Raw genomic sequence first — 16,789 nt, 5'->3', positions numbered from 1 at the left:
CCGGTTGTTTTAATATTTTATTGCTCTCTCAATCCATTTGAAGCCCCTCGCTTGGCAAAATAATAAACCCACAATATACATACCCTCTGAAGAACTGTCAGGTCCCACGAGGTAATCCATCTGAAGGGGTTAAAATATTTTACAGGCAGGAGCTGCGCTAAAGCACTCGCTCGTGTCTGTAATCCCCGGGTGATGAAAGGAAAGCAGAGTGATCTGTACTTACATTGAGTCGCGGTGATGCGCCCTCTGGTGGGTGTCCTCATGAACTGCAGCCTGGGAACTTTTTCCCACGCTCCAGGTCATATGAGGACATCCAGCAGGGGGCGCATCACCGCGAATGAAGGTAACTATAGGTCATTGACCTACATTACCTTCATTCCCCGGGGCTTACAGGCACGAGCACAGCTGCATTAGCAGGGCTCCTGCCTGTAAAATATTTTAACCCCTTCAGATGGATTACCTCGTGGGACCTGACAGTTCTTCAGAGGGTATGTATATTGTGGGTTTATTATTTTTTCAAGCGAGGGGCTTCAAATGGATTGAGAGAGCAATAAAATATTAAAACAACCGGTGTGTTTATTTCATTAAAATACTTTTTAATCGTGTGTGTGTGTTTTTTAACCCTTTCAAACAATTGGATTAATAATGGATAGGTGTCATAATTGACGCCTCTCCAATATTAATCTGGCTTAATGTCACCTTACAATAGCAAGGTGACATTAACTCTTCATTACCCCATATCCCACCGCTACACGGGAGTGGGAAGAGAGTGGCCAAGTGCCATAATAGGCGCATCTTCCAGATGTGCCTTTTCTGGGGTGGCTGGGGGCAGATGTTTGTAGCCAGGGGGGGCCAATAACCATGGACCCTCTCTAGGCTATTAATATCTGCCCTCAGTCACTGGCTTTACCACTCTGGCGGAGAAAATTGCGCGGGAGCCCACGCCAATTTTTTCCGCCATTTAACCCTTTATTTTAGCAGCTACAGCGCTGAAATTTTGCACATACACACTACTAACATTAGTAGTGTGGAATATGCAAAAAAAAGGGGGATATGACATGGTTTACTGTATGTAAACCATGTCTCATATCCTGTCGGGTTTTTGTGAAGGAGAAATGAAAAGCCGGCAATTGAATTACCGGCTTTTCACAGATATCGCGCTGAATTAAATATAAATACAGAATATATATATATATATATATATGTGTGTCTCAATTATATATATATATATATATATATATATATATATATATATATATATATATATATATATATATATATATATATATATATATATATATATATATATATATATATATATATATATATATATATATATATATATATATATACTGTGTATATGTTTTACCGAACATTTGAGCTCATAAATCCATTAGATGTCGGTTTTGCAAGCCTGCGAGAAAATATCGCAGTACGGATGCCATACGGAGGATGCCATGCGCAAAATACGCTGACACACCCTGCCTACGGATCACTATTTTGGGAACATTTCTCCGTATTACGGCCGTAAAAAACGGACCGTATTGTCTTACGCCGAGTGTGACTCCAGCCTAAATGGGAACGTTTTCTGTCCAAGAAAAACACAGCTAAGCTATTTGTACATGGAGTCTTTGTGCAGAGTTTTCAGAGCAAAACCTCCAAGTTGTTGAGGAGCTTTGCATTGTCAAGGAGGATTTGTGGTGTCTCTGCTCCAAAACCCCCCCAAAATATTGTGCCCAACCGCTTTATTTTTACATGTTGAGGTCATATCATTTTTCATTTCAAAGGTGCTGGAAAGTGTGTCCATGCATGCGTGTGATATCCTGTCCCTGCTGTGTTTGTATACTTTAAACTGATCATTTTGTCGTATTGTCAGGGGACAGTAACCTGCTATTTATTTCCGCAGCCAGATGATGTTATGGGACGGTCCTTTATCATTTCTAAACACCTAACTCCACTTCAATCCAGAAGAGGCTCTGAAGGAATAGGTGATGTAAACATTCTGCTTTCTGTTTGAATAATAAGATGTCCACCGTTCCTACTCTTCGATATTAGTTAGAAGTGGGACTTAATGAGTTTCCCCCCCATCTCTGTGTCTTAAAATGAATTGTTAGTGGAGCCAGGAATGCATTGTGATACTTTTGGCTTTGATCAGCAAAGGTATGTGCAGATGGCATTTTTTGAGAGGATCTACTTATAAAATGCTTGAAATATCAAGACTATTTGTATATTTGAATCCCTAGAATATAACTGCATGGCCTGTAAGTCTCCTTACTCCAACTTGGCACTCTACACAAGGATAAATGTTATCTGCTATAAGGACTGTCAGAAGCTGCTAACCTAGCCACATGAGACCTACTCAGCACTGATGAGAGGCAAACGCCCTGAAACATGTGTCTGCAAATGGAGTTTCTGCTTTGGATTTTTATTCTAAGTTATGTAAGAAAGCTTGGTAAATGGTCAATATTGACTGTTAGCACCATCTTTTGGATGTAGTAATTCTAGCGGTCCAGTCCTCTCCCCCTTATCTTTTTTTTTTTTACAAAAACACTAGAAAGACTCTTCCATTTCTATTATAAATCCACTTTGCTGTTCATATGTTCAGTCCTTTGTGGGTTTCGAAAAACACCTAGTGGGAAAAAATAAAGTGTATGTACTTTTGTGAAGCAGCGCCTCATGGGATCTCCTGTAAACTAGGCAGTACCCAATCAAATGACTGCAATAAACACTTTAAAAAAACTCTTCAAAACCACTTAGTGAAACAAAAAACCCTCTGCATTCACATAAAACCCCTCGAAAGCGACGTTTCCACTAGAAAACGTGGCATTTTTTACCTACTGATACAAAGCTTTGTGCACATACCCATAGGGTGTTTTCACACTGCGTTTTAGCACCCATTCGTTGGTCCTATCTGGGCTTACGTCCAACCCCCCCCCCAAAATGGGATTTGGGCATACGTGCCGATGTGGGCCATAGTCTATAATGATGCTGACAGAGTGAATTTGCGCTCTGATGTGCATCATTTTCGGCCGTGTACGCCTACTGGAGGCGGATACCCACACCTAGTAGGCTTCATCTGGGTGTCAGTCTCCAGTAGGCATGCACCCCCAAAAACTAAGCATGACAGAGCACCCATTCACTGTGTCGCCACCATTATTTTCTGTGGTCCCCTTTGGCGCATATTCCTGAATCCCATTTGGGACATAAGCCACAACAAGACTAATGAACAGGTGCCAAAACGCAGTATGAAAGCACCGTGAGTCGGATCCCCACCAATTAAAATCCGCTTACCCACCCCATGAGATACAAATGATTTTACATGGGGAAACTGCAGCCATACATGTACTGTTCTGCACGGAAAAATGCAATAGTGTATTGATGGCTTTAGTCCGCCAGAGTGGTTATTTGCCGTGCCTCACTATGTTTGTGGCCAGGGTCTGATGCCCACTTAGAAGGTTTGTGCCCAACAGTGGCCACTGTCAAGCCGGATGCCAAAATAGCCATAAACCTTAACGACCCATTGACTGGCCAGACGGAGACCAAACGGTCATTTTTTTGCCTCCGTCTGGTGAATAGGTGTCTATGGGGAACGTTACAGTATACTTTGGGGAGACCTCCAGATGTATCCGGCAGACACAGTGTGCTCCTAGCCTGAGGGGGGGAGTGGATTAGGTAACTAGAATGTGCTTCTGATTCTTCTTCTGCCTGCAGATTCCATTGGTATTGGAGTAACTGGCATTGGTTTAAGTATTGCCAGCTCCTCAGCCACTTCACTACAAATGGGACAATCCATAAATGAGAAAAACGAAGACAGGGATTATTCACTCTCAGGTCAGTAATATGACTGCACTGCAATAACTTTGTATACACTGGACCATTAACTGGATTTTCCCACAAACAAATTACATTTTAATCACTAGATCATGGAATAATAATAATTTCTACAATTGGATGTGTTAAAAAATGTCCCTGTGCTGAGATAATCTTATAAATGTGCCCCTGCTGTGTACTGTGTGATGGCTGTGTCTTACCGTACAGGGACATGGCCTGATCATACCACAACTCCAGGGCGGGGGGGAAGAGTATACAGACATTACAGCACTGGATCTCAGCTGCTGCCTTTTGTGAGGTGTTTTTCCTCAAAGAAATAATCATGTAATCCCATGCTGTCCTGGGTCTCTGACTGTGATGCAGGCTCGCAAGTCGAGTATGCATCATTCCCAGCAGATGATGGCTGCATTATTCAGCCATCATATGTCTATAACAGCCACGGGTGGAGCAACCCGTTGAATGCCTCTGTAAGTCTCTGACATTGGCATTTAATGCATGCCAGCAGGGGGAGGTGTCATTCTATGTGCCCATCAGTGCGATCTCAGGGCGCAGATGGGTCTGCTGAAGACCCTAGTGCCTGTCATTACAGTACTTCTGTAAAAGCCATCCTGTAGGTGGCGTTCATAAGAGACCGTGATTTTTTTGCTATACATGCAGTATTTACAGATACATCTCCAACAACCCAATTAATTACAGGTCAACATAGGACACAAAAACAAACAAATAACCGAAAAAGAAAGATATGTGCCAAGAACAAAATACAACAATATTTGTAAAAAAGTTAGTTTTAGTAGATAAATTAAAATTTATATAAGGAAAACAAATGAAACAAACACCTAAAAAATAGTGGGCGAGCTAATCAAACAAGTTTCACAAATACATGTGTACATGATTGCACCGTTTATAGGTTACCATGCAATGTCTGTGTAAACTGGTGAATCCTAATAATGCATGTACATGAAACTGTGTTCAATTAATTTGACGTTTTGTAGGGAAATGATGAAGCAGTGGTTAGCCATGTGTCGGGTCTATTGGTGGGTGAGCTGATCATTCTCATCATTCTTTTTTTGTGTACTTCTGTATATTTCCCCGTGTTTTAATTATTGGATATGATTATATACATACTTTTATATATACCAGAAGGGGAATTACCTACGCACCGTCAAATTGACTGAACACAAAGTTTCATGTATATGCATGATTAGGACTTTAATTTATTTATTTAATTTACTTTTGTACTGATATTGTTGTATTTTGTTCTTGACACATCTTTTTTTTTCGTTTTTTTTTCCGCTATACATTGCAATACTGTGGTATTGCTGTGTACAGTACTAGCTCTCTGGTGAACGCAGGTTGTAGTCACCTAAGCGAACTAACAAGTACAGTTATAAGTGGAAAAAATGTTTTTTAAAAATATAAAAGTTCACATTGCCCCATTAAAAATAAAGCAATACATTGTTTCTTTGTCTATTTTGATTGTTAAAATCTGAATATTTTGTGCTTATTTTGATTGTTAAAATGTTATAAAATGTAATAAAAATTAGTTATATAAAAAAAGCAATAAAAAAAAAACCATTCAGCCTGTGAAAATATTTTCGATGTGGTCAATACTTATTTAAGTAAATATAAGGTGCTATGGGCATGAAATTCTCCCGAGATATCAGTACCAACCCATCCTGTCAACATAGGAATATTTCAGTAAATATGTTAAATACTTTTTCCCTGTGTCATTTGTCATTATTATACATAATTTAATTTATAGATATCTATGGTTTGATTTCTTCGCCTGTGTGGATCGGATGGGTTGGTACCGGCGTCTGATGAGATTTTCATGCCAATTGCACCTTTAGAAATATATTTACTTAGAAAATTGGTGACACGTTCAATACTTATTTCACCCTCTGTATATTGTATTTCTGCGTTTGTAAAAGTCCGATCTATCAAATTATGAAATAAATCAATATGACATAACAAGAAAAATAAAATTGAAAAGTCAGAATTACGTTTTTTGTTTGTGTAATAAAAGGCGATCAGACATTGTATCTACCCCAACATGGTATCACTAAAAACGTTACTTCAGGGCTCCAAAAATCATTCCTCACAACCCCCTATCCCAAAAATTGAAAACGTTTCAGGCCTTGGAAAATAGCAACACAACCAAAATTTAGTTTTTTTCTTTTATACTATGCGTGTTTGGTATCTGTGTAATTCTACTAACCTGGAGAATCATATGGACAGGTCAGTTTTGCCGTTTAATGAACATTGCAAGTACAAAACCCCAAAAAAAAATTGTACAATTGGAATTGTACTTTTTTGTGCAGTTTTGACGCACTTGGATTTTTTTTCCCGCTTTCCACTGCAACACATGATATTGTAAATGGTGTAATTCAAAAGAACAATTCGTCCTGCAAAAAGCAAGCGCTCATATGGATACATGGACAGAATAATAAAAGTTATGGCTTTTGGAACAAGGGGAGGAAAAAACTAGAAGGGGTTAAACGCATCCAATGGTGGAACTTGGAATAAAACTAAGATCTACTGATTGCACTGTACTTTGTGGGACATTCCCTTTAATCACCATGACACAGATATGAATTCTTGTAACATTGTCGGGGAGCGGGACAGGTTTCTGATTGCTTGTCCTGTTAGGGTATCTGTCCACGTTCAGGAAACGCTGCGTTTTTGACGCAGCGCTGAGCCGCAGTGTCAAAAACGCAGCGTCCAGATGTTACAGCATAGTGGAGGGGATTTAATGAAATCCCGTCTCCACTGTGCATTAAAAAACGCATGCGTTTTTCCCGCAAAAACGCACATGCGTTGCATTTTTTTCAAACGCAGCATGTTGCTACAATGAGCAAAACACGCAGGAACACCGCAGGTGACCTGCCAGTGACCTCAGGTGCATTTTTGGTCAGGATTTTACCTGCATAAAATCCTGACCAAAGCCTGATGCAATCCTGAACGTGGACACATACCCTTAGGGTGCGTGTCCACGGTCAGGATGGCCGGCGGTATCGCCGGAGCGGCGAAGCCGCTCTGCACTAAGCCCCGCCCCCTTCTGGGACGCGATGATGCCGGATTTGTTAACTGTACACATCCGGGATCATCGCTCTCTCCCATAGCGCCCTGTGTTATGCCTTGCGGGGACGCTGCGTCCCCGCAAGGTGTACAGACATGCTGCGATCTGAAAAGACGCGCAGCATGTCCGGAGTCGCAGGGAAGTCGGATGCCTGTTTCCACGCATAGTGGACACGGGATTTCATAAAATCCCCTCCACTATGCTGGAACATCTGGACGCTGCGTGTTTGACGCTGCAGCTCTGCGCAGCGTCAAACAAGCAGCGTTTACTGACCGTGGACACGTACCCTTAGAAGCCAGAGAGAAGATAGATGTGTGGTTTCATCCATACCATAAAGCTCAAGTTTGGACGTCTTAGCTAGTTAGAATTTGGAGATCCACAAAAGTTAGAACAGACAAATTTTACTTTTGTACCAAAAAAACAAAAACAAAAAAAAAAACATTGTACCATTTTAATGTAGGTAGTTTTTTTTTTTTTTTACCACATAGTATTTTCTTTTATACAAGTCACACTAATTGGTGGGATCTAATTAATACACTGTGTTGATTTCTGTTTTTTTACTTGTAAATTTGAGCTATGTCCTTCAAGAGACTGTTTTTGTATTTAATGTATTTTTGACAATTTGGGGGCATTTATTTACATATCACAGTATGTATTAAAAATCATGTAAAAAAACTTGCAATGTTCACACTGGCCATGGGGGCTTTTTATTATAAAGTTGGATTTCAACACTATTTAAATGTCTGAGTCTGCTCAAAGGTCAATGTGACGGGAGGCGGGGGAGGGTCAGCTGTGGCAAACCGTACCCACCAATCACAACAGATTATCAGCTATGTACAGAGGCGTTACCTGTTATTGTAATCCTGCCTCTAAGGGCTCATTTCCACTTGTGAGAAAAAAACCGGCCTGATTTACGGACCGAAAAAACGGAGGTAAATCATGCGAGTGTCATGCGATTTTTTTTTTTTATCGCAACATCCGTATGACATCCGTATTGCTGTCCGATGAAAAGCCGGCAAATCAGTGCTGTGTACAGTAAAATCACACTGACAGATTAGAATAGATATATACACATAGAATAGGTATATATACATATATATATATGTCAGTGAGATATATATATATATATATATATATACACTCACCGGCCACTTTATTAGGTACACCTGTCCAACTTCTTGTTAACACTTAATTTCTAATCAGCCAATCACATGGCGGCAACTCAGTGCATTTAGGCATGTAGACATGGTCAAGACAATCTCCTGCAGTTCAAACCGAGCATCAGTATGGGGAAGAAAGGTGATTTGAGTGCCTTTGAACGTGGCATGGTTGTTGGTGCCAGAAGGGCTGGTCTGAGTATTTCAGAAACTGCTGATCTACTGGGATTTTCACGCACAACCATCTCTAGGGTTTACAGAGAATGGTCCGAAAAAGAAAAAAAATCCAGTGAGCGGCAGTTCTGTGGGCGGAAATGCCTTGTTGATGCCAGAGGTCAGAGGAGAATGGGCAGACTGGTTCGAGCTGATAGAAAGGCAACAGTGACTCAAATCGCCACCCGTTACAACCAAGGTAGGCCTAAGAGCATCTCTGAACGCACAGTGCGTCGAACTTTGAGGCAGATGGGCTACAGCAGCAGAAGACCACACCGGGTACCACTCCTTTCAGCTAAGAACAGGAAACTGAGGCTACAATTTGTACAAGCTCATCGAAATTGGACAGTAGAAGATTGGAAAAACGTTGCTTGGTCTGATGAGTCTCGATTTCTGCTGCGACATTCGGATGGTAGGGTCAGAATTTGGCGTAAACAACATGAAATCATGGATCCATCCTGCCTTGTATGGAGCATCTTTGGGATGTGCAGCCGACAAATCTGCGGCAACTGTGTGATGCCATCATGTCAATATGGACCAAAATCTCTGAGGAATGCTTCCAGCACCTTGTTGAATCTATGCCACGAAGATTTGAGGCAGTTCTGAAGGCAAAAGGGGGTCCAACCCGTTACTAGCATGGTGTACCTAATAAAGTGGCCGGTGAGTGTATATATATATATATTTATATTTATATATATATATATATATATATATATATATATTTACATTTCATACAGCGCTAGATAGCAGAAAAGCTGGTAATTCAATTGCCGGCTTTTGCTATCTCCTTCACAAACCTGACAGGATATGAGACATGGTTTACATACAGTAAACCATTTCATATCCCTTATTTTATTACATATTCTTTCCGTGATTTAACCCTTTATTTTACCAGCTAGAGCCACCAAATTTTACACAAAGACACTTCTTACATTAGTAGTCAGGAATATGTAATAAAATAAGGGATATGAAATGGTTTACTGTATGTAAACCATGTCATAGCAAAAGCCAGCAATTGAATTACCGGCTTTTCTGCTATCTAGCGCTGCATTAACCCCTTCCTGACCTGTGATGCCACATAGGTGTCATGAAAGTCGGTGCCAATCCGACCTGTTACGCCTATGTGGCGTCATGGAGGGATCGCATCCCTGCAGATCGGGTGAAAGGGTTAACTCCAATTTCACCCGATCTGCAGGGACAGGGGGAGTGGTACTTCAGCCCAGGAGGGGTGGCTTCACCCCCTCGTGGCTACGATCGCTCTGATTGGCTGTTGAAAGTGAAACAGCAATCAGCGATTTGTAACATTTCACCTATGAAAATGGTGAAATATTACAATCCAGCCATGGCCGATGCTGCAATATCATCGGCCATGGCTGGAAACACTGATCTGCCCCCACCGCCACCGATCGCCTCTCCAGTCCTCCGTCCTGTGCTCCGCTCCCCCATGCTCCGCTCCCCCATGCTCCGCTCCCCCATGCTCCGATCCCCCCGTGCTCCGATCTCCCCCCCCCCCTCATACTTACCAAGCCTCCCGGTGTCCGTCCGTCTGCTCCATGGGCGCCACCATCTTCCAAAATGGCGGGCGCATGCGCAGTGCGCCCGCCGAATCTGCCTGCCGGCAGATTCGTTCAAGGTACATTTTGATCACTGTGATAAAACCTATCACAGTGATCAAAATAAAAAAAATAGTAAATGAAACCCCCCCCCCCCCTTTATCACCCCCATAGGTAGGGACAATAATAAAAATAAAGAAAATATATTTACTTTTATTTTTACACTAGGGTTAGGGTTAGAATTAGGGTATGTGCACACGCTGCGGATTTCGCTGCTGGTCCGCATCGGTTTTCCATAAGTTTACAGTACAATGTAAACCTATGGGAAATGAAATCCGCAGTGCACATGCTGCAGAAAAAAACTCGCGGAAACGCAGCGGTTTATATTCCACAGCATGTCAATTCTTTGTGCGGATTCTGCTGCGAGTTTACACCTGCTCCAATAGGTGTAAACCCGCAGCGGAAACCGCACTAGAAACCGTGATAAATCTGCAGTAAAAACCGCAGCGGTTTTGCACTGCGGATTTATCAATTCCGCAGTGGAATCCGCAGCGTGGGCACATACCCTAAGGCTATGTGCACACGGTGCGGATTTGTCTGCGGATCCGCGGCGGATTGGCCGCTGCGGATTCGTAGCAGTTTTCCATCAGGTTTACAGTACCATGTAAACATATGGAAAACCAAATCCGCTGTACCCATGGTGCGGAAAATACAGCGCGGAAACGCTGCATTGTATTTTCCGCAGCATGTCAATTCTTTGTGCGGATTCCGCAGCATTTTACACCTGTTCCTCAACAGGAATCCGCAGGTGAAATCCGCACAAAAAAACGCTGGAAATCCGCGGTAAATCCGCAGGTAAAACGCAGTGCATTTTACCTGCGGATTGTTCAAAAATGGTGCGGAAAAATCTCACACGAATCCGCAACGTGGGCACATAGCCTTAGGGTTAGGGTTGGAATTAGAGTTAGGGTTGGAATTAGGGCTAGGGTTGGAAATAGGGTTAAGATTAGGCTTGTGGTTAGGTTTATGGTTAGGGGTGTGTTGGGGTTAGGGTTATGGTTAGGGTTGGGATTAGGGTTAGGATTAGGGTTGGGATTAGGGTTAGGGGTGTGTCGGGGTTAGGGTTGTGGTTAGGGGTGTGTTGGGGTTAGGGTTGGAGTTAGAATTGAGGGGTTTCCACTGTTTAGGCACATCAGGGGTCTCCAAACGCAACATGGCGCCACCATTGATTCCAGCCAATCTTGCGTTCAAAAAGTCAAATGGTGCTCCATCCCTTCCGAGCCCTGACGTGCGCCCAAACAGTGGTTTACCCCCACATATGGGGTACCAGCATACTCAGGACAAACTGGGCAACAACTATTGGGGTCCAATTTCTCCTGTTACCCTTGCGAAAATAAAAAATTGCTTGCTAAAACATAATTTTTGAGGAAAGAAAAATGATTTTTTATTTTCACGGCTCTGCGTTATAAACTTCTGTGAAGCACTTGGGGGTTCAAAGTGCTCACCACACATCTGGATAAGGTCCTTGGGGGGTCTAGTTTCCAAAATGGGGTCACTTGTGGGGGGTTTCTACTGTTTAGGCACATCAGGGGCTCTGCAAACGCAACGTGACGCCCACAGACCATTCCATCAAAGTCTGCATTTCAAAACGTCACTACTTCCCTTCTGAGCCCCGACGTGTGCCCAAACAGTGGTTTACCCCCACATGTGGGGTACCAGCATACTCAGGACAAACTGGGCAGCGACTATTGGGGTCTAATTTCTCCTGTTACCCTTGTGAAAATAAAAAAATGCTTGCTGAAACATAATTTTTGAGGAAAGAAAAATGATTTTTTATTTTCACGGCTCTGCGTTATAAACTTCTGTGAAGCACTTGGGGGTTTAAAGTGGTCACCGCACATCTAGATTAGTTCCATGGGAGGTCTAGTTTCCAAAATGGGGTCACATTTGGCGGAGCTCCAATGTTTAGGCACACAGGGGCTCTCCAAACACGATATGGTGTCCGCTAACGATTGGAGCTAATTTTTCATTCAAAAAGTCAAATGGCGCTCCTTCCCTTCCAAGCCCTGCCGTGTGCCCAGTGGTTTACCCCCACATGTGAGGTATCAGTGTACTCAGGAGAAATTGCCCAAGAAATTTTAGGATCCATTTTATCATGTTGTCCATGTGGAAATGAACAAATTGAGGCTAAAAGAAATTTTTTGTGAAAAAAAAGTACTTTTTTATTTTTACGGATCTATTTGTGAAGCACCTGGGGGTTCAAAGTGCTCACTATGCATCTAGATAAGTTCCTTGAGGGGTCTAGTTTCCAAAATGGGGTCGCTTGTGGGGGAGTTCCAATGTTTAGGCACACGGGGGCTCTCCAAACGCGACATGGTGTCTGCTAACGATTGGAGCTAATTTTTCATTCAAAAGTCAAATGGCGCTCCTTCCCTTCTGAGCCTTGCCGTGTGCACAAACAGTGGTTTACCCCCACATATGAGGTATCGGCGTACTCAGGAGAAATTGCCCAACACATTTTAGGATCCACTTTATCCTGTTGCCCATGTGAAAATGAACATTTAACTTTTTAGTCACAAAAATGATCTTTTAGCAACAATTTTTTTATTTTCCCAAGGGTAAAAGGAGAAACTGGACCCTGAAAGTTATTGTACAATTTGTCCTGAGTACGCTGATACCCCATATGTGGGGGGGAACCACTGTTTGGGTGCACGACAGGGCTCGGAAGGGAAGGAGCGCCATTTGACTTTTTCAATGAAAAATTGGCTCCAATCTTTAGCGGACACCATGTCGCGTTTGGAGAGCCCCCGTGTGCCTAAACATTGGAGCTCCCCCACAAGTGACCCCATTTTGGAAACTAGACCCCCCAAGGAACTTATCTAGATGCATAGTGAGCACTTTGAACCCCCAGGTGATTCACAAATTGATTCGTAAAAATGAAAAAGTACTTTTTTTTTTTTTTTCACAAAAAAATTCTTTTAGCCTCAATTTTTTCATTTTTTCCTTCCATGTTGCTTCTGCTGCTGCGAAGCACCTGAAGGGTTAATAAACTTTTTGAATGTGGTTTTGAGCACCTTGAGGGGTGCAGTTTTTAGAATGGTGTCACTTTTGGGTATTTTCAGCCATATAGACCCCTCAAACTGACTTCAAATGTGAGGTGGTCCCTAAAAAAAATGGTTTTGTAAATTTCGTTGTAAAAATGAGAAATCGCTGGTCAAATTTTAACCCTTAACTTCCTAGCAAAAAAAAATTTTGTTTCCAAAATTGTGCTGATGTAAAGTAGACGTGTGTAATGTTATTTATCAACTATTTTGTGTCACATAACTCTCTCGTTTAACAGAATAAAAATTCAAAATTTGAAAATTGCGAAATTTTCAAGTTTTTCACAAAATTTCCATTTTTTTCACAAATAAATGCAAAAATTATCGACCTAAATTCACCACTAACATGAAGCCCAATATGTCACGAAAAAACAATCTCAGAACCGCTAGGATCCGTTGAAGCGTTCCTGAGTTATTACCTCATAAAGGGACACTGGTCAGAATTGCAAAAAATGGCCAGGTCATTAAGGTCAAAATAGGCTGGGTCATGAAGGGGTTAAATATATACATATATATGTGTCTCACTGATAGATATATATATATATATATATATATATATATATATATATATATGTATGTATATATACCTATTCTATGTGTATATATCTATTCTATTCTAAAATGTCAGTGTGATTTTACTGTACACCGTGCTGAATTGCCAGCTTTTCAAAGGACATCGGTGCGTAAAAATCGAATAGAACTCGCATTGTGCAATTTTTTTTTTTTTTTCTCGCACCCATTGACTTACATTGGCGAGTCTCGTCCGAGAATCGCAGCATGCTGCAATTTTTTCTCAGTCCGATTTCGGCTGAGAAAAAAAATCGCAAATGAAAAGACACCTGTTGAATAACATTGGTCCGAGTGCAATCTGATTTTTTTTATCGGATTGCACTCGTCCGTTTTCCTCGCAAGTGGAAATGAGCCCTAAGTGTGTGTTTCAACGTTCAGGAAATGCTGCATGTTTGACGCTGCGTAGTGCCACAGCGTCAAACACGCAGCGTCCAGATGTTACAGCATAGTGGAGGGGATTTCATGAAATCCCGACTCCACTATGCTTTAAAAGACGCATGCGGCACACCCGCGGAAACTCACATGCGGCGCGTCTTTTCAGAACGCAGCATGCCCTTACATTGCAGAAACAACGCAAGGACAACGCAGGTGACCTGCCAGTGACCTCAGGTGCAGATTTGGTCAGGATTTTACCTGCATCAAATCCTGATGCAATCCTGAACGTGGACACATACCCTAATGATAAGGAGCCTCCTGAAAACTCTTCCTGAAAGAACAGGAACAATGAGTCTACAACCCTAGTGGCCACTGAAAAAATCAAGATTACTTTTTTTATACAGTTTAATATGGGGAAAAAACATTACCAATTTAAAAAAAAAATACATGTAGCACAAGATCAGTGTTTTAAACTAAGCCATTTTCTGATTATGCACTCCCTTTAAAGGATATTGACACCTCTCTCTGCACTAGAATTTTCTACTTATTGAAGTGCTACTTGGGTGTAATTAATAATGTGCTTTGCCTGGCATGTTTCTATATGGCACAGCGAGCTGCACAATGCTGTTTGTTCTATGGTAAATCCAGCAGGAGACAGTTCAGTTTCCAGCCCCTTTTACTCTTTTATGAACCATCTTTTAAGGTGATTTATAGCAAAATCAAAGTTCTACCTTGATTTGGTCAGAAATCATCCAATTAGATTGAACAAAAGGACCAGAGAAATCACATAGAGAGCCGGATGGATCCATCACAGAACAGCATGCTGCAGCTTGCTATGTAATATACCTATCTATGGGTAATGGTTATAGATCTGTACTGATGGTGTCTGTAATTAATAATTAAAGTATGTAAGTAATTAATGATGCTATAGAAGTAATCTAAATAAATACCGCACATTACACAGCAAGCTGCAGCACACAGGTCTGTAATAACTGTATGGATATACACACACGCTAACTGCACAAAAAATTTTTTCACAGAAATTGTTGTACGAGAGGGCTTTGGTTTTGCAAGGTCAGTTGTATTTGTCAAGTTTTCCATTTTGGGGTCTATACATATATTTTTTTTTGCATTCTCTATCCATAACAAATGATAACATATTGATATGATTACTAGGATCCCCAATTACTATTTGTTATTTATTTACCTTTCACAAGAAACAGCATGCACTATTTATTTTTTTTGGGGACAGCATTTGGAGCAAAAATAGTTATGTGACTGTACCCTTATACTGCCAGGCAGCCTAATAGACCGTACCCCAGGCACAATCTAGAAGTCTTTGATCTATGGCAAACCATCGGTGCTACAGGAGTGACAGTGGAGGGAATGGTCTCCCTGTGTCATACTCCTGACATGCTGTGGTCACTATGGACTGTGGCATGCAACGAGTTTATTGAGCTGCTGCAAAACACCGATGGTGCTCAATTCCCTGTGCCTGGCATTGAATGCTGTGAGACAGTGGTAGCCCCAGAATCATGGCCCGGGGGTGAAGAGTCACTGGCTTTTCATGTCTTAATTGTAAGGCGGTATGTCCACATGAAAAGTCAGTGAGATGATGTAATGTGGTTGAAAACCAACTAAAAATACATATTCTTGCACAAAATACATGAATTTTGAAATAAAATGCATATTCAACTTGCTGAAACAGTAAACGGTTTTGTGTCTTTCCTCCCCTTTGTGTTTAGGAACCCCACTGCATTTTCTGATGAAGTTTCATAACCGATGAGGACAGTATCAGACTAATGTGTAAACTAATGCAAAAGATGCCAAACTTCTACATCAGTCAGTCACAACCAATGGTTTTTTTTTGGATCCTGATCAACCCCTACAGCTTAAGAATAGATGTGTGATCACTTACCTATACATTATGGAAACAATTGACAGCAAGTAAAAGTATCTATGCAAGAAAGAATGGCTCATCTCAATCTTTATTAGGATAAGACTTCCACGCACCTCTCCCCCCATACACAGGAATGTTGGGCTCATCTAATCGCTCCTGTCTTCTCCATGAGAGAGCTGCTGCCAGAATCCACAATCCATCCATCGGCAGTGCTCACTCCGGACAAAAGGATCGACTCAGAGATCCAACCGCCTGGATCCTTCTCACCACTGATATCCTTTGTCCTGGGAGGACTGGGGAGCCAGGATGCCACAATTCAGACAATTGGTGGCGTGTATGTGGGTCTCAAGCACTTAGGGTGGGTATACAAATCCTACAACCTAGGCCTGAATGCAGGTTTTCTACTTTAAGACACTGTTCACATTCTGCTTGGATTATATGCGCCTGTAGGAAATTAGTGATGTGCCCATAGATGCACTGTACTAAAGACTATATTTGACTGTACTAATAAGTGTGCAGCCATCAGAGCACTTTACCATTTATTTCATAGACCCGGCTGCTGGAAGGACCAGCATGTGTCTATAGCACCAGCCGTGCTCTCAGATCTCATCACAACCATGTCACATCTTCAGAGATCAGCAGGACTGTCGGAGCTGGCACACTACCTAATAGCTTGCCATATTTAACCAGGTTTTTGTTCATGGACTGCGTTGTAGCCTTGTGTAAATATGTATTTTTATATGACCTAATAAATACTTTAATATTTATTGTATTATGTTTGATGTGTATTATGTCCGTCTTGACAAATGGCCTCATGTATGCCTACAGGTCCATATTTATTCCATATTATGTTCAACTTTGAGAAGATGTTGCTCCTGAGGTTCCTTAAGTTTTGGTTTTAGTTTCTGGCTGAGTTGTGTCTCCCGCAGCATTCTATAACAAGGCTCCTGTACTCCTGGAGCATTAGGAGGATGTTCTTATGTGGCAGATTTAGGCTACTTTCACACACA

The 16,789-nt window shown here is 41.7% G+C and overlaps 1 protein-coding gene across 2 annotated transcripts in view; it reads left to right on the top strand.

The window, feature by feature from the left end:
- Nucleotides 1–16,551, top strand: part of FAM149B1 (family with sequence similarity 149 member B1) — a 53,203-nt gene extending 36,652 nt beyond the window's left edge. For both annotated transcript variants that reach the window (XR_013214515.1, XM_077259108.1), the window contains 3 exons: nt 1,907–1,988; nt 3,712–3,831; nt 15,625–16,551. Coding sequence is in view for 1 of the 2 variants with exons in the window: in XM_077259108.1 (XP_077115223.1) it covers nt 1,907–1,988; nt 3,712–3,831; nt 15,625–15,665 (243 nt within the window). In the remaining variant the exon portion in view is untranslated. The remainder of the gene's footprint in view (nt 1–1,906; nt 1,989–3,711; nt 3,832–15,624) is intronic.
- Nucleotides 16,552–16,789: the final 238 nt, after the last annotated feature.

The sequence above is a fragment of the Ranitomeya variabilis genome, chromosome 4 (genome assembly GCF_051348905.1).
Source record: "Ranitomeya variabilis isolate aRanVar5 chromosome 4, aRanVar5.hap1, whole genome shotgun sequence".
Lineage (NCBI taxonomy): Eukaryota > Metazoa > Chordata > Amphibia > Anura > Dendrobatidae > Ranitomeya > Ranitomeya variabilis.
Note: the sequence above shows the minus strand (reverse complement) of the source record. Positions and strands in the feature narration are given on the sequence as shown.